At 30.9% G+C, this 22,025-nt stretch overlaps 1 protein-coding gene across 5 annotated transcripts in view; it reads right to left on the reverse strand.

The window, feature by feature from the left end:
* The window catches only part of LOC135122480 (uncharacterized protein), a 311,894-nt gene that overhangs the window by 132,206 nt on the left and 157,663 nt on the right, over window positions 1-22,025 (reverse strand). For 3 of the 5 annotated variants that reach the window (XM_064046671.1, XM_064046670.1, XM_064046675.1), the window contains one exon: window positions 1,592-1,606. The exons of the other annotated variants lie outside the window; for them this stretch is intronic. In XM_064046671.1, the coding sequence (XP_063902741.1) occupies window positions 1,592-1,606 (15 nt within the window). The remainder of the gene's footprint in view (window positions 1-1,591; window positions 1,607-22,025) is intronic. 5 annotated transcript variants of the gene reach the window in all.

Genomic DNA, 22,025 nt, shown 5'->3' on the forward strand with positions numbered 1-22,025 from the left:
AATGCCTTCCTTCTCCTACTGCACTCACACTGCAGCTTTTCGCCACCATACAATACAATCACCTGATACAATCACCAGGTTATAGAATATACAGTTTATTAATATATCGTGTATTCATGTTACAGATTATGAAAAATGTGGATTCTAATTTGAGGCTCTAGAAAGTGTAAGAGAAAAGCACTCTCTTCTATTTTCTGCATAGAGCAACTTCCGCAGCTGCTTGTAAAAATCACTGTGTTGAAATTGTTTAGAGCTCTGTAGGACATACATTCGTTCTCAGATCTTGTAAAGTTGTAACATAAGCGTCTTGTATCGGAATTCTCAGGTGTTGTTGCGCATTCTGTTTTAACAAGCGGTTCTATATATATTATAAGTGCATATATTTTCACACTTGCAACAATATTTATTTAAACTCAAAATTGTGCGTGGAAATGAGTTTGTGCGCTATCACCTAGTTAAAAGAAGAAGACTGTTCGGATGAGAAAACTAGCACAATCAAAGTCGAATGTTATAAAATCGTTTCAGCTGTTTAATAAACCCAATTAATTGATCCACACCAGAGCCAATAAAATAAGTAAAATATTGACATTTGGAAGTATCTGTTCACAAGCATGTTAACAAGTTTTTTAAATTATATTTTCCAAACACGTTTTTGGAGAGAATTCTTTGTGCATTTTTGTGCCACAAAAATTTTATGCTAGACAAGTACATAAATATTTACAACATCTAAAATATTTTGTATATATTTTACGCAACAAAGTATAGATGTGTCATAAAACTTTTTTGCTGAAGTTGATCGACATAAAAGCATTGGATCCGCTTAATGGGTATGTGTAGTGCATATATACGCATGCACTATGCATATATGCATTTGTAGTATGAAAAGCTAAATATGTAACTGAATATTCTGTTTGCCTGTCTGTTAAAAAATACATACTAGACAAAAATAGATATTTACGAATTTTAAACGATCAACACCCACAAGACGAACTAAATTTACAATGTCTGTTATTTTAAAATTTATAACGAACTTCGCTTACAAACTACTGGGAGTTTATCCTAGACACATAAAAGTTTGAATTTCTAAAGTTATGGCAGCGTTTTGCATGAATATATTCCAAGTTTTTGTTATTTCTGCAATAAGACGAAGTCATTGGCCAAAGTTTCTGACCTCACCTTTGTGTATAATAATGCAGACGGTGGTCGTGTAGGGGATTGACAAAACAGTTAAACCAACAAACTCAGACATGCCTTTGCTTAAAAAAAGTCATTAGGGTTTGTTGCAACACAACTCTAGGAGTAATTAGTAAGACACGCAACATATGAGGTGAGGCTGTGCTACAATAATATGAAATATAAAAGCGACGTGTAGCTTCTATAAAAACTGACGTTTCACGTTCAAATTGCGGTTCAACTCCATTAGTATTATGTTAGGAAAAAACACGCACTTTGAACGAAATGCGCCAAGCTTTAATGATACCAGGGGAAAGCTATTGTCACACAACTATGTATAAGTAAAATGTCATACATCAACATAAAGGGAGGAGACAATAAATCGGGAAACGAATTTGGAAAACAAAGGCCTACTCACATATTGCCGAGTTATCTGCGAACATTACAGAAATATGATGGTGTAATTGTTAAAGTTGTTGTTTGGGTGCATTTTCATTATTACGACAATAATTGTCGAAATTATAACAACGCCGATTTTTTATAATATAGATTGTTTTCAAATAACTAGCAAATATAATTTTAAAATGAAAATATTCGTTTAATGCAATGTATTGCTTTGGAAAAATATGTATTTTAGATTCTGTAGTTTTACTTTAAAATAAATTTAGTAATGTGTAGAAATTTGTGAGTTAGACAGCGTTAATGTGATTGCATTAATTAACCAATGGTAAAATAACCTAGCATAATTAGGAAAATTATATAAAATGCGACAATTGCCAAAAATAATAAATATGCGTTATTTTATGGTAATTAATAAAAAATAGAAAACACAGTATACTAGCATTTTGGAAAACGTTCTTTAAAAATTTTTAAGTAATTACAGAAGTTGTATTGTATTTTAATAAAATTAAGATGTATATCGACGATGATGTCTATTTCTGTTTATTTTTGAAGAAAACAGGTTTAAAATAGTACCTTTTTGACAAGATGTTCGTAGTTATTTTCCAAATGAAAGAAAATCTTTTTGAATTTTAAACGTAATTTTATATAGCGATTAACGTTTACATGTTGGGCCACCAAAACTGAAAAATGAAAGTCGAGGAAACCAGTGACAGTCTAGTAATGGAAACGTAAATAATATAAAAGGCCGTCAAAGTATTTGTAACTTTTAATATTTAAATTGCTCCCAGTTTTACGTGTTTCACATTTTTATGATAATTATTATTAATTAGTATTAGTTATTCATTAGTATAACACAATAGTTTTAGCTGAAACTGATGAAATAATAATATCTATAATTGTTTGCTTTTCTCAGAAAAAAGGAGCATATAAAAAATGTATAAAAATAGTCTCTGTTTTCTTTTGTAAAAAATAACTAAGAAATTCCAGTACAATTTTTTCTTACATTTTATTAACAAAATAAAAAACGAATTTAATGAAGCTGGCGGAAATTCTATTTTTTTTATACTAGTACTGTAATTTTAGACGTTAGTAGCTTTATTTTTTAGGATGTAATAATTTTAGAATTCTAGTGCTTGTAAACTGATAACCCTGCAAAGCAGTGGATTTGTTTTTTAATATTTTCATTATATATCAGCAAAAATTATTTATCATTAATTTTGTGTCTGTAAAAAGTTTCTGAACGTACAAGTAATTCAAATTATTCTATAATCAATTTTACGATGTATTTGTCATTTATACCAGAATTTAATTAGGACTTTGCATCTAAGGTCTATGTAGGTTTTAACATGTGTTGGATATATGTAAATTTTATTTCAAGTAATAGTTTTTCATAAAACGATACGCAGTTTGGGTTAAAGTTACAAATACATCTGATACTGATGTTGGAGATATAAATTTAAAATTTTTTGGAAGAACTTATGGAGAACTATATTTTTATAACACATAAAAATTACAAGGGTTCAGGGATGACACGAAAAACTAGACATTCAATTTTTTTCGGAATTTAGTTTTACTAAAACATACTGAAGTCTATTTTATTAATCTGAAAGATTGTATTATAAAAATATCAGAAAATTTTGAGAAAATCTGTGTTAAAAGTAGTCTTACATTACATAATTTATTCCAAAATCAAAAATCCATCACCTGTTGAGTTGAGTTTAAAAAACCCTAGTTATATAGTTTAATTATTCTAATAAGACTGGCATTACAAAGCTTTGGAGTTTGTTGTCACGGATTGTCAGTTTGAAATTTAAAAATAGAAAGAAATTGTCATGAATGAATATTCCGTCCTCCATTAATTAAAATGAAATGAACACTTAAATTATTGCACACTAATATAAATTCCTAAAACTGACACTGGCAACGTTGCCATAAGTTGTATTTTCGAAGAAATTGCTGTGTTGATATATTTTTGATTTTCGAATAACATATATGTATGCCCATTTTCATGAATTACAAACTTATTCTAAGATTACTGTATTGTATTTTAATACAGTTGGAATGATCAAAAATTTCTGTAGCCTATTTATTACAAAATTTGTAAAATAATCGAATACATTTTTGATAAAATGTTACACGTAAAGAGTAGTGCAAGATTTGTCTTCATTTTTCAGAAAACCGAAAATGTTACATTAAATTTATACTGTCCCAAAATGGATTTTATTTTGTACATTTCTTTTGCCACAGTTATCTCCAAAGATAGTACATTAGAAGTACTTCTAACACATCAGCAGTGAATTATTTTTGAATTTTGATTTCAGCACCTGAATCTTATTTCAAAATAAATATAAGCAAAAATTGTAGTAAATAGCGTGCGATTGAAAATAAAATGAATTCAAGCATATCCTAAGGTGGCAATAAACAATAATATGGTTGAAGCCCCTATTAAATAGCTTAAATGTATTAAAAAAGCGACAAAAGCTAAGCATTAAAAAAATAGAACCAAATGGATATTTAGTGGATTAATTGTGCACAAGGTCCAAAATGCTGTTTTAGCTTTGGCTGATGAAATCAAGTCTCTCTGAAAATGTAATTATTCATTAGAAATGTATGCTATTTTAAAGACATTTTTTGGCTTCGTTAACGATTACTATTAAAAACAAATGTACTAAAACATTTAACAATTTTGGTACTGACTGATAATTATATAAAAGAACCAAAGGCTACTTATGGATTGAGCTGGATTATGGATTAATTTAACAATCTTGATTCTTGATGCGAAGTTAAAATCCCTCCAGAGTAAGTGGGATGCCAGTGGATGTATTTAAAAAGCGATGTTCCTTTAGTAAATATTAGCAGACCCATGCTTTCTCGTGAATTCCTTTGGTTACTCTCACTGTGCAATTATGAATTCCCCTTTCTTTTCCAACTGCTCTGTTATTGTTTGAATGAGTTTCTTTAATTAAATATCGAAGTTAATAAAAACTAACTACGATTAATTTTTGGCGGTTTTTGTGTATTTTGCAGATGTTAAGTCTATTTCGGGCTCATTTTCAGCTTGACACGAACCTTATAATTTTTATAAGATATTTACTAAACATGTCGCTTTGGAATATTTTAAGATTTTTTTTGTCCTTGAATAATTTTCGGAACGATTTTTTGTTGCAAAGGTACGGGGGGCTAAAAATAAAGTAAAACTCAAAACCGCCATTTCTATCGGAAATAGGCCTATGAGGTGTAGCGAATTTTTTTGGAAGAGTCACTACCAGGGTTCCTAGAAAATGTACCATCGGCAACGGAAATGTAATGTGTTTTATGTGAACAATGGTACACAAGCAAGTGTGGTTGCTCATGAATTTTAAACGAAACATATGGAGATCGCTGGATTGGTCGAGGTGGACCTGACTTATAGCCTCCTCGATCCCCAAACTTAAATGTCTTGGATCTTTATTTATGGGGTCATTTGAAAACATTAGTATACATTACTCCAGTGGAAATGTTTGAGAAACAACCTTGATATTTTTGGAAAAATTCAACAGTCAATGAGAAGATTGTTGCATGCATGCATCTTAGCTGGTGGTAGTCTTTACATGTAATATGAATTAATAAAGTATTGTTATTTTCGAAAAGCTTTTATCGCCCTATGACATCGAAATAAAGCCTCTTTCCGAAAATGATCGAAGGACAAAAAATACTAAAATAACCCAAGGAATAAATCCTTGAATGTTTGCCGCTTGTTTACTAAACATCCTGTATACGTAGTAGTTTAGATTTTTTAGCAAAAAACTTCTTGTGGGACGGGCAGGCAAACCAACAAACAAAATGAGTAGTATTTCTCTTGTGTTTAATAATAATTAATGGATCTTTATTAATAAAGATTCAATAATTATTGATTTTTTTTAAATGATGATAAATACTCGTATTATCTGAGAAATTAAGAATTACATATATTATTATATTTTTGCTGATATATGTGAAAAAAGCACTCTTAACATGAACGCTTACATTCAAATAATATGCTTTTAACAAAAAATAAAAATAGCTGGAAGCTCTTATTTTGAAAACAATATTAAGTATTTGAAGATGAAACTGTAAATAATGAAAATGCACCATCTCAAGTAAGTCAATATGTTTAAAATGCAAATACATTCAGTTTACAGCGACGACACCACACACATTGACAAAAAATGTGCGTAGGCTGGAGTTTCGTATCCCGAAAATACCACAAACCCATATAGTAGAAATTTAATACATTGGGTAGGTGGTTACACCCAAACAACTAACTTTGAAAAGGTGTAATAAAGCTAATCCGTTCGAAATAATTTTTTATTATCCGATTGAACAAAAAGCTTTTTTTCTACTTTTTGTGGGCTTGAGGAAACACCCAGCCGATAGATGATGATGCGATCGAGCGGATGCGGATACGTTCCACAAAGATGCTGATAATTTCACGGCTTTTTTCATATTCAAATTATTCTTTTGTAGATAAGCCAAAGACTGCGACCTTCTCTTTTGTTGTAGATTGGTTTCACTTCGTATTTCAATATGTAAATTGCATATGTGTTGTCGAACTGTAAAAGTTTGTGTTGTAAAATGTAGTTGATATCGTTAGTTTGAAAACCAGAACGAGAAGAAATGTTTTATTCGTATAGCTAGAATGCCAAATAAAAATGTTTTATTCGCTTGTTGAAGTCATCCAGAGAGCACAGCGAAACACTTGTTATGCAATTTGTATTAGTCAAATTGAATCAAACTTCTTACTTCTTGGTTTATTTAAGCGACAGCTAGGGTTATTTTATTCCAAATTACACAATATTTCATACTCAGCGAGTTTTCGCCGGGGAAAAAATTAAGGCTACCTAAAAACATGCTGAAATATACCGACGCTTTTTCATGCTTTTTATGACTCACATAAATTTTAAAATCTCTACACAGTTACATAACTACTCACTGATCTTAGATCCTGCAAAATTTAAGGTAAAATTTCAATCTTTGTTGATAGTAAATTTAATAACGAAAATAAAACCTGAAAAGATTGATTAATATGTATTAAATAAGATGTCTAAATGTACTCACACTATAATGTATTTATGTTTACCTGCAACAATTTTCCAGATAATTAAACTGAACAAATTAGCTTCAGCTAACTATGCTGTACCTTAGGATTCTATTCCTAATTTAATTGTTGAAATCTAGGCAAACTCTAATGCGTAACTCATCATTAAATATAAACATTTAAAAAACACATTAATGGATAACTTTTAAAATTTTTATCTAAATTCAGGTAATTAAAAAAAACATGTGTTACTTGTCACACAAATTTCTGGACTACTCTGGTAATTATTTAATAATGTCCACACTTGTCAGCAAAACAGTGTTCTTTAATACCTAGATCTTGATGAATTTATTAAGTGAAAACTTTAATTATTATTAAGGCTATTTTTAACACTGACAATTTTTTAACCATAGACATACGAGTTATTGAAAAAATTAAATAGGAATAACATTTTTTAATAAAATTTAACAATTTGTAAGTATTAGAACTTTTTTTTTCATTTTTGAAATTTTATTTTTTATGATTTTATTATTTCAACGCTCTACGAGTAGAATTACTCTGTAAATACCATAATATCAACACTGTAGAGCGTACGGTACGTAAGCTTAGGAGTGGAACGTTTGCTTTGTAACTAAAACACGCAGGTTTAATCTCAAGCACCTTTAGATTTTTTATTACTTCAAGAGCGGTTTATTTTAATTTTCCTGAAATGAGAAAAACAAAATACCGCCATGCAGTGTCTGCACTGCACTCCATATATTAAAATTAAATTGCTTGTCCTTACGGGAAATGAATAAATAAAAGCTAAGAAAAATATTTTATAATTTTTATAATGAAACTACGCAGTCGGTTAGATGTACTTACTATAGTATAATATCTTGCAGTTTGCAAAGGGCGAATCAAAAAGTCTGTCTGTCCCTTTCCTCTAGAACTTGATAAAATTTGTAAAATGAAATTTCACAGTTTATCTTGGAACTTGTACAACGAATTTCTTTGATGTTATGTTAAGATACAACACTAAATTAATGATTTCTTGAGACTGACAAAAATTTATTTAACTATTATAGCTCAGTTTTAAGGGTGTGGACAAAATTATGTGACGTAGTATACATAAAGTAAGGGTGACGTTGATTATATTTTCAATTTGAAATTCAAATGAAACAAAAAATTGTAGGTCAACAAAAATATGACATTTTAAGAAAGCAACGTTTTGAGCCCAATGTAAATGTTGACGTTAATTTATTTATTTTTTTGAAAACATACATTAATTCAAAATTGTTTAACACATACGAAAATTGTCGAGTTACAGTGGGGGCCAAAATAAAGTATAGGACACTTTTTTTCCCACGGTAACTTCCAAATTCAATTCAATCCAGTATACAGAACAAAATTTTTTGAAAAAAATTCTTTCAAGACGTGTCTTACTTTATTTTGTAACTGGGAAATGTAGATTTTGTTTTAAGTGAATATTTCCACGCCCTTAAAAAACAACTGTACTCGTAGTTAAATATTTTCTAAAAGTTGTGCTTTGAGATGCAAAGTTTGTAATTTAGAAATATATTTGGATATTATTAAAAGGTTTCAAAAAAGTATTTAAAAATATAATTCCAAAAAAAATGTGCACGACAATGATATCATTAACAAATATTTTTCAATATTTTCAACTCATGTTCAAACTTAAAATCTAAAAGAATTAATCGACAAATTAACTTATTGTATTTATCCGATAAATTGTTTCCAATTTAAACAAATGAATGCATATGTGAATAAAGAGTGGTTTATTTAACTATTCACCGCAATTTCAATGGATTTATTAATTATTCTCTTTATGTGAATATTAAATTTTACGCGAGTGCAAATTAAAACACACAAAAAACATAAATTTATTTTGTCGATATTTTTTAACGAGTACGATCAAAAACCATGCATATTTTGTTAACTAAATCACTGTTATCAGGTGTAAAAAACCACTTATTATAGTTCGTAACAACAGCTCAGTTTATCAAAAAATTGCACAAAAAACATAAATTTATTTTGTCGATATTTTTTAATGAGTACGGTCAAAAACCATGCATATTTTGTTATCTAAATCACTGTTATCAGGTGTAAAAAACCACTTATTATAGTTCGTAACAACAGCTCAGTTTATCAAAAAATTGCACAAAAAACATAAATTTATTTTGTCGATATTTTTTAATGAGTACGGTCAAAAACCATGCATATTTTGTTAACTAAATCACTGTTATCAGGTGTAAAAAACCACTTATTATAGTTCGTAACAACAGCTCTAGTTTATCAAAAAATTGCATTACTTATATTTACTAAACTTCTTATTTTCAGTTGCAAAAAATTTTTGAAATTACAACTGCTAACAAATAGTCCGACAAAATGGTAAGTGAAAATTATTGACTTTTAATAATTTACCTGATGTCATGCATATGACGAAACCAGCAACCTCGATAAAGATTGGTTGCCGCAGTAGGGTAGACCGTAATACTTTCAGTTTTACGGGTTCCGTTTATTTCCCGAGCGAAAGCTTTCGATCTGCTTACAAGAATTTTTCCTAGCTGAAGAGTAATGGTTCAACTGTGATCGGTTCAGCAAATATATAAAAAAAGTAAAATTATTTGCATAGAAATTTTTTCGTTACTGATGCATAACATGCTCCACCCAAGCAGAATGTATTTTTAAGTTTTTCAAGGTGTGATTAATAAGTTGTTTGGCCTTATATTTATAAATATATTTATTAATTCTGACAAGTTCAACGGAACATGTTCCTACGTTCCAAAAACTCCAGGTGAATTGTTTCTGAGATAATTAATAAGTAAAAACGCAGACAAATCGTAGCGACAAAGTGAATTCGCACCAATAACCTACACTTGATTTGTCAAAATTTCGAAGCTTTAGCCACTACACTTAAGTGTCAAAGCACAATGGCACAAGTGAATGGTATAATGTGGATTTGCACATTTGGCGAATAAGTGATATTATGGTGTTAATCTAAATTTTTATCACAATGAATTTTGACCAAACCACGTTTGAATATATAATATGTAATACGAATGTAATGAAAATTTTGAAACAAAAAAAAGTTTTGTCTGCGACTTTAAATCACTTTATTTATAGTTTGTTTTAACCTGTTGCCAAGCAAATTTGAAAATTAAAAGCATATAACACGATCAAGTTATAGGCGAATAAGTACATATTATCTCTTATCGCATATTTTTCAATACAGATTTATTTTTCTTTTGTATATTATTATATATATTTATAACAATATTGCACATTTTAACTCTAATTTTTGATGGAGACAGAAAAGCGTTGGTCAGTGTTTCGTCATCTTCACAATAATTACAATTTAAAAGTAATTAGTTCGGTAGTTTCGAAAATTATATACCTATTAAAATCGATAATAGATGATAGATACAGATGATACGAAAAAGGAAAAAATATAATTAAGATTCTCTCAACACGCCTCGTTACATTATTTCTAGCGCGAATAAATAAAGATTTGCATTTTATTGAAAACAAAATTAAATGAAATCTGTATAAGTGAGTTAATATTACAGCAACAATATTTTGGGTTTGATGTAAAGTAAGTCGTAGGCGTCTCATATTTGCTCCAGTACGTGCAAAATCAGTTTATTACATTGGAAAGTGGGTAGTTTTTCAAGCTCGCTTTTATAAAACGGTGAGCCTAAAACAAAATAAAATCTGTACAAAGGGACTGAACAACGTTTAAAATTTATTTACTAGACCTCTCCAGAAAATTAATAACGTCATCGCATGTAATCTACAATTATGTCAAAAAGTATGAAAATGTGCTATTTAAAATGATGTGTAAGTACGTTAGAGTTATACCTCGAAACAAAACAATTTTATAAACACAACTTAAATTTTTAATAAAGTACTATAGAAGCTAAAAGCAATTAAGCATTTGTTTATAATGCCTTATCTGGCGTGGTATAACACCATATGTATACATTTAAATATTGTAGATCTTCTTAGTGAATTCATCATTACTAGTTTTCTAGAAATTTTTAGTTTTGTTTAACTAGATAATTATGTGTTGATTGTTGTATTTTTACAAGTTTTACTTTTTAGAAAGAAATCTTAAACTGCGGCTAAAAATTCTTAACCTTAGATCTGAAATCTGATGTATGAAAATTTCATTTTACTTTATTTAAAGTTTAGTATTACGTTTACAAAATCAGTGGCAGCTGTATTAACGATGTACCTAACTGAAATTGTAATTAAGACACAGAGTAATTTTCTTCTAATTTGAGCTAAAAGATACTTGAAACTAATTTTCACAATTCGTGCTAGACGTCTAATTAGTTAGTTTCAGCCCGAATCACAGTTATTCTCTGATTAAATATTTGAAACGAGGTTAATACAAATAATTGATGTAGAACAATTTAAATGCAAGACTATAACTAATTCTGAAAAAATACTGAAAATAAAAAGGGGGGATTGTTTACAAGTCGGTTTTGTAGAAGACACGAATTTCTAACATGTAACTACACCATTGGGTAGAGAAAAAGAAATTAGTCATTAGACTTTAAATGTGAAAGGGTCTAAGTGCCAGCATCAGATATATTGAGTTAATGACTGAAAGATATTCGGAGCAGCTTTCTTTTGAATATACAAGAAGTTCAAATTGCATACATGCTTGTGACCTATTTTGAAATTTTCTGTTAATTTTTATCGGACGTTTAATATTGTTGTTGCCATTACTTCAACTATTGACAAGTTGTATTTTTCGAAAACAGATATTGAAATAAACAACCCTTAAAATTAGTTCAGAATAGGTCTAATTCAGCTAATATAAAAAATTTAAGAAGTGCAAAAGGGTCGTAGTACAAATAATTGGAGTGCACCAGCAAATTAAACGACGAAAAAAAAACTTAAAATGCATGATTAAATTTAGGCCTAATAGAAAACACGCAGCATTTTATGAACACCTAACCGAATAAAAAGTTTGCTACTTAGACACTTCCTTAAAATTATAATGTGTTCTGATAAAAGTGTTACAGTGTTGTTCCTTATATTTCTGTTACAATTAATATTATTCTTTGTATGCACATTATTTAAAAATAAATTACTAATATCATAACTTTAAAAACATAGATGTAGTTATAAAATATGGATTTTACTCAACTTTCATATTTTCAATTTGATGGTTTTCAGATGATGCAATAACTTTGAACAATGTGAAACGTATGAGTATTAATTTTTGTTTTTAAACAATTAAAAATTGTCAAAAAGAAAGGCGGTAAATCTGGAAACCTTATTTATTGTGTAATCAAAAATTATTCTATTCTAATCTTGGTCGGACATGAAAATCTGTGTTGGTGCTAGATTCAGGTCAAGCAGAACTTCGAAAATAATTAAGATTATTTTTCTACACTTTGGTTGTTTGTTTTTTTATTACATCCCGCGTGTAAAAGCGGAGAAAGTTTTGTAATAGGGTCCACCGGGAGACTAATTACTTTCGTGATTTCTCGACGTTTCATAACCCCCACAGTACGAAAAAGTGGGCTCCCGTCTCCGCTCTCTGTTTTGTTTTCATTGGGTGCATAACATCATGAGTCTATATTTGGCATTTATCATTGCCTTCATATTTTTAGAATTTTTTATATAGGGTGACTCAAAAAAATTAATGAATGAGTCAATTTATTTTATTGATTAAAGTAGGAACTGCAAAACCGAGTATTGTAAATTTTAACCAATATGTATATGTTTATCCCTCTCTTGATGACATCATCTCAAAATTTTAAAAAGTAAAATCCTATCGCAAATGTGCAAAATATGATATACTTGTAATTTATCATTACTGTCTTCATATTTTTGGAATTGGATATAAAGGATGACTTAAGAAGATTGTGAGTCTGAGCACTCTACTCTCTTTTTTCATTTCATTAAATAAATTTAATAAAATTAGTCACTCCCTAATTTTTTGTTGATCAAATTAAAAACGAGTCAGCCTATTTCCTCGAAAATGTGAGAATACACACATCTTTTTTAATAATGATTAAATAAGAATTTTAATAAATACACTGCGTTTCAAATAAAATGCACCACCTAGAAGGAGTAGGCGTAGAATGTTGAAATTTGGTGGAGAAGACTATTGCACGTAGACAAACATTTGATTAAAATTTCAAAGAAAAAATAAAATGTCTAACACAAGAAATGTTAATAATGTGTTAAAATTCCACGTGCACGAATACAAGACTGTATTCTTCTAGGCATGCTTAAAATGAGATGATCTATTGCCTGCTGGGGTATCTCATTCCAGGCATTTTGAATTTGTTGTAGACATTCTTCCAAAGTCTTTGGAGGATGTGGTAAATTGCGCAGCCTTCTATGCATTAAATCCTAAACATTTTCGATTGTTGATAAATCTGGTGATAGGGCAGACCAGGGTAAGAAGTTGACGTTATTTTCGTCAAACACTCTTTAAGTTAATATGGCCACATGAGGCCACGCATTATCTTGTTCAAAAGATGTTCTTCGACGGTTCGAGAGATAAGGAAAAAGAAATTGATTTAACACGTTAACGATGTAATGCCGGGCATTTAGCGTGCCTGGAATGAACACTAAGGGAGTACTTCAACAGATGTGTATACCATCCCATATCATTACTCCAGGTGTTAGAGCGATATGACATCTCTGTACAAATTCCAGATTTTACCTTTGGCCTCAAGGCCTTCGAACACGTATGCGTCCATCAGAGTGCCACAAACAAGACCTAGACTTGTTCCTAAACATTATGACATTCCACTATTACAGCCATTGCTGCCTGTCTTGGTACCAGTGAAGCCTGGTAGTTTTGTGTTCTTGTGGTAAGGGAAGTTTGCAGTTTGGACGATAAGATCTCAAGCCAAAGGAACGAATTTGGCGGTAGATGGTACTCCTCGGATTCTGTGCCCAATTGCTGTCATCCAGTCCATCCCGACTGATCGTTATGGTTACCAAGGGTACTGAATAACACTTCTTCTTAGCAAATGATCTTCGCGTTCTTGGGTGACTCTGAAACGGTCGGTACCCCTGCGACACATTTGTAGCTCTTCGTTGTTCCATTCTCGACTTGTTCTTAATATCGTAGAATCCGTTGGGCCGAGTCTTCTGGTGATTTCCCGAAATGGTAAACTAGCCTCATGCATCCCAATCATTCGCCCTCTTTCAATAGGTGTTATCTGTTGAAAATTACCTCGTGTGTGAACTCGTAGCATTTTTGCAAGCACAATAATGACAAATGTCAAGTAAAATTGCAAAAGAATCTTACTCAAGTATCTTTAAAACATAATCAAAAAATTAATAAAAATCGAATAACACTCGGTATATTATCTAAACAAGTAGTAGTTTTTCTTTCAAATTTTAATCAATTGTTTGTCTATATGCAACAGTCTTCTCCACCAAATTTCTACATTCTACGCCTACTCCTTCTAGGTGGTGCATTTTATATTTTGCCTTTTTGTTTTTATCATTTTATTAACCATCTTCTAAGTTTCTTGTTATGCAATGATGGATATGTATATATTAAGAAAAAAAAAGGCAATTATAAGCCCCGCCCACCCACCCTATCTCAATTCTGATGTTTTTTTTTATTCGTCGTAAGCCGATTGCAGGAGATTAATTGTAAAATATTTATTTTTTTACAAGAAATTACCATGTGAAATGTGTTTTTAAGTAATCGTGTTATACAAAGGAAACTAAATGTATTTACTTATTAATTAAAAAAGAAAATCAAAAGAGAAGCCCCACCCATCTGTCTTGATCTCAATCGTGATGAATTTTTCATTCGTTCTCAGACCGAAGGGCGGAGCGTAATTGCAAAATCGAGATTTTCCTATACAAATTTACCATTTTAAACAGGTTTTAAGTTTCTTGTTGTGAAAAGATGACTACACATATTAAGAAAAAAAGGAAAAATATAGTTAATGTAATTTATTATAAGATGTTTTGTGACTTTTTTCAAACAGGCCAATTTTGATGTTGAAACGTATTTTTTTATAGAAATCTCCAAGTCAAAAATAACCTCAAAAATGGGCTGAAATGTTAAAAAAAAATGTATTCAGAAGATTTTGTTTGATTGTGGCTTAATTAATAATTTTAATCCTCTGTTTTGAGGAGACAAACTCACTCAAATCAAACTAATTTCTATGTGACGTACTTCCGATGTGTAAACATAAACACTTCAAGTTATTGATGAAAGTCCGTTTTTACTTATTGAGAGTAAGCTAAGGAAGTATAAAAATCGGGTCCACCATTTTTTGCCTCCCCTAATCTTAGACAGGTTATAATTCACTAAATGTGAATTACAAGATCGAAAATTACTAAAATGTAGTTGTTTTATTGAAAAACCGGAAGTCGAAGTAATAAAAAAGGTTGGACTAATGCATTGTGATTCTCATGTGTACAATTTGGACAAGCGTTATCGCTATTTGTCTTAAATTACGAGTACTTATAAATGCTTTTTTTCACTAGCAGCCATGACGCATGCAAATGTCGACTCATTTAGAGGGAGCAAATTCAACTTTTGCGACCACCGGTTCAAAAAGAAAAATTGAGGTTATGTACGCAATGTTTGATGTGATTATTTCTTAAAAAATGAACAAATGTGTGCTACAAACATTACTTGAGTATACGCATGGTAGTTGGTAGACGGTAGAAGATAAAATGATTAACCCAGCGACAAGTATAAACGGTTTTCTTTGTGTTGAAGATTTAGATTAAGTTTGATTAGGAATCAAAACAAAATCATGTTGCGTCAAAAAATTTAACGTTTATTTTTTCAGTTTATTGTCTTATGATTTCTACTAGTGAAAAAAATAGTATATTAACCACGGTTGCAAAGCCACTTCTAGACCTCGCGCTTCAGAGCCCTCGACGCTGCGCGTCTCGGGTTCTAATTTGCGCTCGGTCTAGAATGCTTGGCTCTGCAACCTTGGCTAATAATATACTATTTTCGCTAGCAGCCATGAAGCATGCAAATGTCGACTCATTTAGAGGTAGCAAATTCAACTTTTGCGACCACAGGTTCAAAAAGAAGATTGAGGTTATGTACGCAATACTTGTAGTGAGTATTTCTTGAAAAATGAATAAATGTGTGCTACTAACATTACTTGAGTATACGTATGGTAGTTGGTAGAAGGTAGAAGATAAAATTATTAATTCAGCGACAAGTGTAAACAGTTTTCTTTGTGTTGAAGATTTAGATTAAGTTTGATTAGAGATCAAAACAAAATCATGTTGCGTCAAAAAATTGAACGTTTATTTTTTCAATTTATTGTCTTATGGTTTCTACTAGTGAAAAAAATAGTACATTAACCACGGTTGCAAAGCCACTTCTAGACCTCGCGCTTCAGAGCCCTCGACGCTGCGCGTCTCGGGTTCTAATTTGCGCTCGGTCTAGAATGCTTGGCTTTGCAACCTTGGCTAATAATATACTAATTTTCGCTAGCAGCCATGAAGCATGCAAATGTCGACTCATTTAGAGGTAGCAAATTCAACTTTTGCGACCACGGGTTCAAAAAGAAGATTGAGGTTATGCACGTAACATTTGATGTGATTATTTCTTAAAAAATGAATAAATGTGTACTATTAACATTACTTGAGTATACGCATGGTAGTTGGTAAACGGTGGGAGATGAAATGATTAATTCAGCGACAAGTGTAAACAGTTTTCTTTGTGTTGAAGATTTGGATTAAATTTGATTAGAAATCAAAACAAAATCATGTTGCGTCAAAAAATTGAACGTTTATTTTTTCAATTTATTGTGTTATGGTTTCTACTAGTGAAAAAAATAGTATATTAACCACGGTTGTAAAGCCACTTCTAGACCTCGCGCTTCAGAGCCCTCGACGCTGCGCGTCTCGGGTTCCAATTTGCGCTCGGTCTAGAATGGTTGGCTTTGCAACCTTGGCTAATAATATACTATTATTAAATTGTATCGTTATTTTATTCATTAAATCAAGTTTCAAGAACGACTCACTCCATTTTCCCGAAAATTTGCAGTACTGTTATTACTACTATTACATTGCAGCTATTGAAATAGATGTACGTGTCCTTGCAAAAATGTTGATGACGTCATCATAAAATCTTGTAATGGAGAAACTCACTTGACACAAACGCGTAGTACGCTTCTTTACCTTTACTTGAACATTACATCTCTCATCTTTATTTTAACTGATAAGGGTTATCATAAAAAAATAAAATTCGCAAAATCAAATTTTATAATTTTTCGGAACAACTTGACTTGATGTACTGTAAGTTGTGGAAGATGGAAGTTCCGTCGAAGTAATTTTCGACCAATTTTTTTGTAAGTACGTAATTACAAAATGTTTTAATAAAATGCGGAAATATTGAAACATTTAATACATTATGATTAGTTGTTTTAGAAGAATACAACAATAAATTGTTTAAAAGCTTCAAAATTCAATTCAATATTTTCAGAATATTTTCGTTGGAATCACACTTCCTATAAAATTCTTCAGTACTTTCGTTTAATCTAGATATAGAAAATTTAATCCAGCAACATTAAAATAATTAATAATAATTGTATTTTGGTAAGGAATACTTAAATGTGGTACCATCCACTGCGAATGTGAAAAAAATAGTACTAAATATATTGGACATAATTTGTAATCGAGCCACCCGTTAAATTGAATCCGCATGTTTCCTCTGAAACAATATATTTAACACTACATCTAAAGCTAACTCATATAAAAGTTTTTAACAAAATCTCTCTGTGACTTTAATGACTGTCATATGAAACATCCCTTATAAGGTAGAACCTTAACTTTCTTGTTTTCTTATTTGTTTTGCTTCCTGAAGAGACAATCTTTACATTAAAAATGTTCTTTTCAGAAATTTATTTGCGTATTTCTCTTTTTCCTTAAAAAATGCTGAGTAGTAGGGCCTATATGTATACTTTGAAGGTAATGATGGTAGTAATATTCAATGTAATCCTTTTTAAGTTAACCTAACTTGGGCAAATTCTATACCACAACTTCACGACGATGAAATTGAAGTACGTTATTTTCAACAAGACAGGACCATAGCGGATTCGGGTAGTTTTTTGATAACCGGATCATTGGTCGAAATATAGAATATCTGGCGTCTGTGATCTTGTGGTTTTACTCCTGCAGAGTTTTTTGTGGTGCTATTTAAAGAACAGTATTTATCGAACACCTGCCAATAATTTCGAGTAATGAAGGTGAAGATTAACAGAAAAAATTATTGACATAAACAATAATGCAGGCATATAAACGATAGAGTTAGACGAAGAGCTTATTTATGCGTACAAAAGATGAGCAATATTTTCAGCATTTACTGAAATTTAATTTTATTTATTTAATAAAATTAATGAATCCTTTATGAATTTGCCTTGTAATTTCAAAGTTATTTTATTAAAAATCTTATTAAAAAGTATCCCCTATTTTTGCCTTTATATTTCCGACAAGCTAATTTTTTTCAAGGAAGGATAGATATTTTATTCTCTGGTATGTATTGTTTAAACATTTGTGAGTGAACATTGTATTGTTGTACGTTTTGAAATAATAAGCTATATTATTATTATTATACAACAACAGGAGTAACACCTGACAAAAATGTTCGTTTACGCCATTTTATTTAAATCACACACGATCACGAAGACACGACTAATTTAATCCTCCGACACTAACCTAGCCTTTGGCCTCATAAACCTTTGAATCATTTCTCTTGAGGTGCCTAGCGTTGAAAGTTGAAACGTGCAGCTGTCTGCTCGGAATTCTGATGTGCTACATCGTAAATTAAAATGATTTCTGTTCACCCATAGGGTAAAAGTTAAAAGAAAAAAATATCGAACTGGAAAATCGCTACAAGCTTCGAAATTCGTTTCAAATTTGAATTCCGCCTGTAACTGATTTACATACGTGTCTCTGATTTCAGTTTATGTTTTATTAACTAACTTCTATTCTGATGCATCATATCCGGAAATGCGAGTTGCAATGAAACAACAACTAGCAAAGTAGTTGAATAGGTTTTTGTGTTTCTATGTATGAAATACTCCCGAGGATTATTAGTTGTATGTGGGTAAGGAGCACAGTACATATAATGAAATAGCTCTTATTATCTATTGGTTGTAGCGCAGCCTTGTTTTCATAGCTTATAAGCACGTTTTAATTAACAAGTGTTCTCATTCTCATTAGGGTAGAAATAATTATTGCTAACAGTCCAAACAAACGAACATATGTAACAAGAGTTTTTGTCGTGTTACGACATTTATACCTATCTTATTTGAAAAGTAGTCTTTAAGGGTTTCAAATCAACACATTTGAATTTTCTAAATATTAATTGAAAGCAACACACAGAAAGAAAATCATGTTTGTTAGTAAGACGTACTAGGTTCTGATAAAATGACCATTCCACACAAATAGATCCTCACGTCTTATGTTCATTCTAAAAAAAAAAAACTTCGTCAAAAAAAGATAGTTTGTAAAATTTATCTTCTTGAATTTCTTGTCAGGATCATCTTTACTCCGTATAGACAGAGTACAATTTCTTAGTGGTCATTTTATGCGAGTTATGTCTTTGAAAAACCTCAGCTCGAAGAGATAACTAGGTTAATGATTAACTGAGACATTGTTCAAACCTTTCCTTCAGGGCAACAACTTCATTACTAACATTAAGTCCCAGTAATGATTTGCGTTTGTTTACACCTCCCTTTGTTACAAATCTGTTCACGATACGCCTAATGTATTGAATTAAAGAAGTTTCAGCAAAGTTGTCATGTGGAAACTTTCCCATGTATTTTTGTTTACACGCATTATTACTTCAGTCCCTGTTTTGAAAGACACCTTTTCAATTATAAGACGAATGTGTTTTGTTCACAAAATGACCCATAGTTGATCTCGCTGTTTAAAAAAACACAAATACAAAGAAATCAGTTGGCTATAAAATTAATTAATTTTCGTAATCTTATCTGCGTAGCAACTCTATGCAACAAATCAGTCTTATGGAAGGCTATTTTTATTTTCAAAGTTCAGCGAGAATAAAAATTCAAAATAGGAAATCAGGAAAACAGGCAAACCATTGTAAATCAAGATAACCCTTCGAATTAACGATCGTATTAAAAAACAAAAACCAGAAATAACGCAACACACGAACGCAGAAAAATTAGATTTAATACTAATTTGAGCAATTAAATTAAATTCATTATTTTATTTTGTCATACAAAAATTCCACGTAGCAGTGTATTTTTTTTTTTTTTTTTGAAGAGAATCGACACATTTAACAGCTCTATAATCTGGGTGGAATTTTAAAATGTTAGTGAAAACAACGTTGGAATATGCATTAGTTTGCTAGTTTACAGTTTGTGCGAAACATATTTATCCTATTACTAGCAAAAAATACCAACCATTTATTTTTAAAATGCCAATTAATTGTGTAAACAAATTCATGATCCTCTTCATACCATGTTATCGTTTTTAAATAATTTCATAAGTCTCAAAAATAGATGCTTCATTACTTAGATACGTAAAAGCGTGTTTAAAAAATACAGCGCAGAAAATGCTTTAAGAAAACATTTTAGAAGTAGCAAGTTTATAAATTTATAAACATCATTTTTGACAAAAATGTACTTCACATCCCGGCGGGAGCCAAAATAGTTTACCTCCCGCCGGGAGGTAAAGTGATACTTTATGCCCTTAAATGAGGGAAGAAAGTCACCTTTTCTATATAGTGAGTAGAAAATAGTATATTATTAGCCAAGGTTGCAAAGCCAAGCATTCTAGACCGGGCGCAAATTAGAAGCCGAGACGCGCAGCCTCGAGGGCTCTGAAGCGCGAGGTCTAGAAGTGGCTTTGCAACCGTGGTTAATATACTATTTTTTTCACAAGTAGCCATGAAGCATGCGGACGTCGACTCATTTAGAGGTAGCAAATTCAACTTTTGCGACCATGGGTTCGAAAAGAAGATTGAGAATTAATAAATGTGTGCTATTAACATTACTTGAGTATACGCATGGTAGTTGGTAGACGGTGGGCGATAAAATGATTAATTCAGCGACAAGTGTAAACGGCTTTCTTTGTGTTGAAGATTTATATTAAGTTTGATTAGAAATCAAAACAAAATCATGTTGCGTCAAAAAATTGAACGTTTATTTTTTCAATTTATTGTCTTATGGTTTCTACTAGTGAAAAAAATATTTTATTTTTAAACGTCATATAACTGACACTTATATGACGCTCTTACCGGGGTTTAAGTGTCATTTCTATGACACCGTCTTTGAGCGGCGTATAAGTGCTACTTATACTCCGCCGGCGTATAAATAAAACATTTATACTCCGCCGGAGTATAAATATGTGAAAATCATAGTGGTTATCAACCATAGTAACCATGGTAATTGAAATCAAGGCAATTCCTTAATGAAGCAAGAAGATAGGAAATCATCATTTCAAAAGAAGATTAATCGTTTGAAAATAAAATATTGTATTTCATTCGGAGTTTAAGTGACTTCATGTGACTCGTATGGACTTAATTCGCCTCGCTATCGCTCGGCGTTTAATCGTCCATACTCGACACATAAAGTATCACTTAAACTCCTAATAAAATAAATATCTATTATGTCCGATTGCTCTATAAACGTTACTTTATTTTATAATTTAGCGGCCGTAATGTGGTACTTTATGGTACTAGTACAATAAAGACAACTTTATTTTACACTTGCTTTATTAAAGTTTTCGTGAATACAATCAAACTTACTAACTAAAATAATCTAGGCATGATCGCAATGTTTAATATTTACAACATAACTACTACCAGAAAACGTATATTGGATATTTTCCTTGTCGCATTTCACTGAATTTGTTTCTATTACTGCTTCTGCTTCTATTACTGCTTCTGCTTTTCCACAACTGAACATATCTTCAGCAACATCTTTTTCCGAAAGATTTTTGCTTAGAATTTTTTCCGCAACGTTAATTTTAGCAGTTTCATCAATATACCCCTCCGCTACAGTTGATGAAGGCCAGCCCCCATGTCTTTTCATACGAGGAAAGCTCTGTAGTGAAATACGCCAAAATATTCTCTTCCGACGTTGATTGGACGTTCTTTTTAGAGCACCACTTCCGATAAAGGTTGTAAGTTTCTTCGTATAAATGTCTTGATTTTGATGGTAGTACAGACTCTAACACTCCTAGCAATCTCTGTTATCTCACTTTCTGCTTGGTTCGATGTACTAGCTTGCATTTTTCAACTTTAAACGCAAACAGCAAAAATCAAAATAATTTTCACTTGTGTAAACAGACAATGAGTTACTGTAGTAACAATGAAAAAGTAGACTAGATTTTCAGAAATTTATTTTGCAATTGGTTTTCCTTAATTTTTATTTTTTTAAATTATAAT

The sequence above is a fragment of the Zophobas morio genome, unplaced genomic scaffold (assembly GCF_036711695.1).
Source record: "Zophobas morio isolate AGI-343-1 ecotype UQ-CSIRO unplaced genomic scaffold, CSIRO_AGI_Zmor_V1 ptg000005l, whole genome shotgun sequence".
Taxonomy (NCBI): Eukaryota; Metazoa; Arthropoda; class Insecta; order Coleoptera; family Tenebrionidae; genus Zophobas; species Zophobas morio.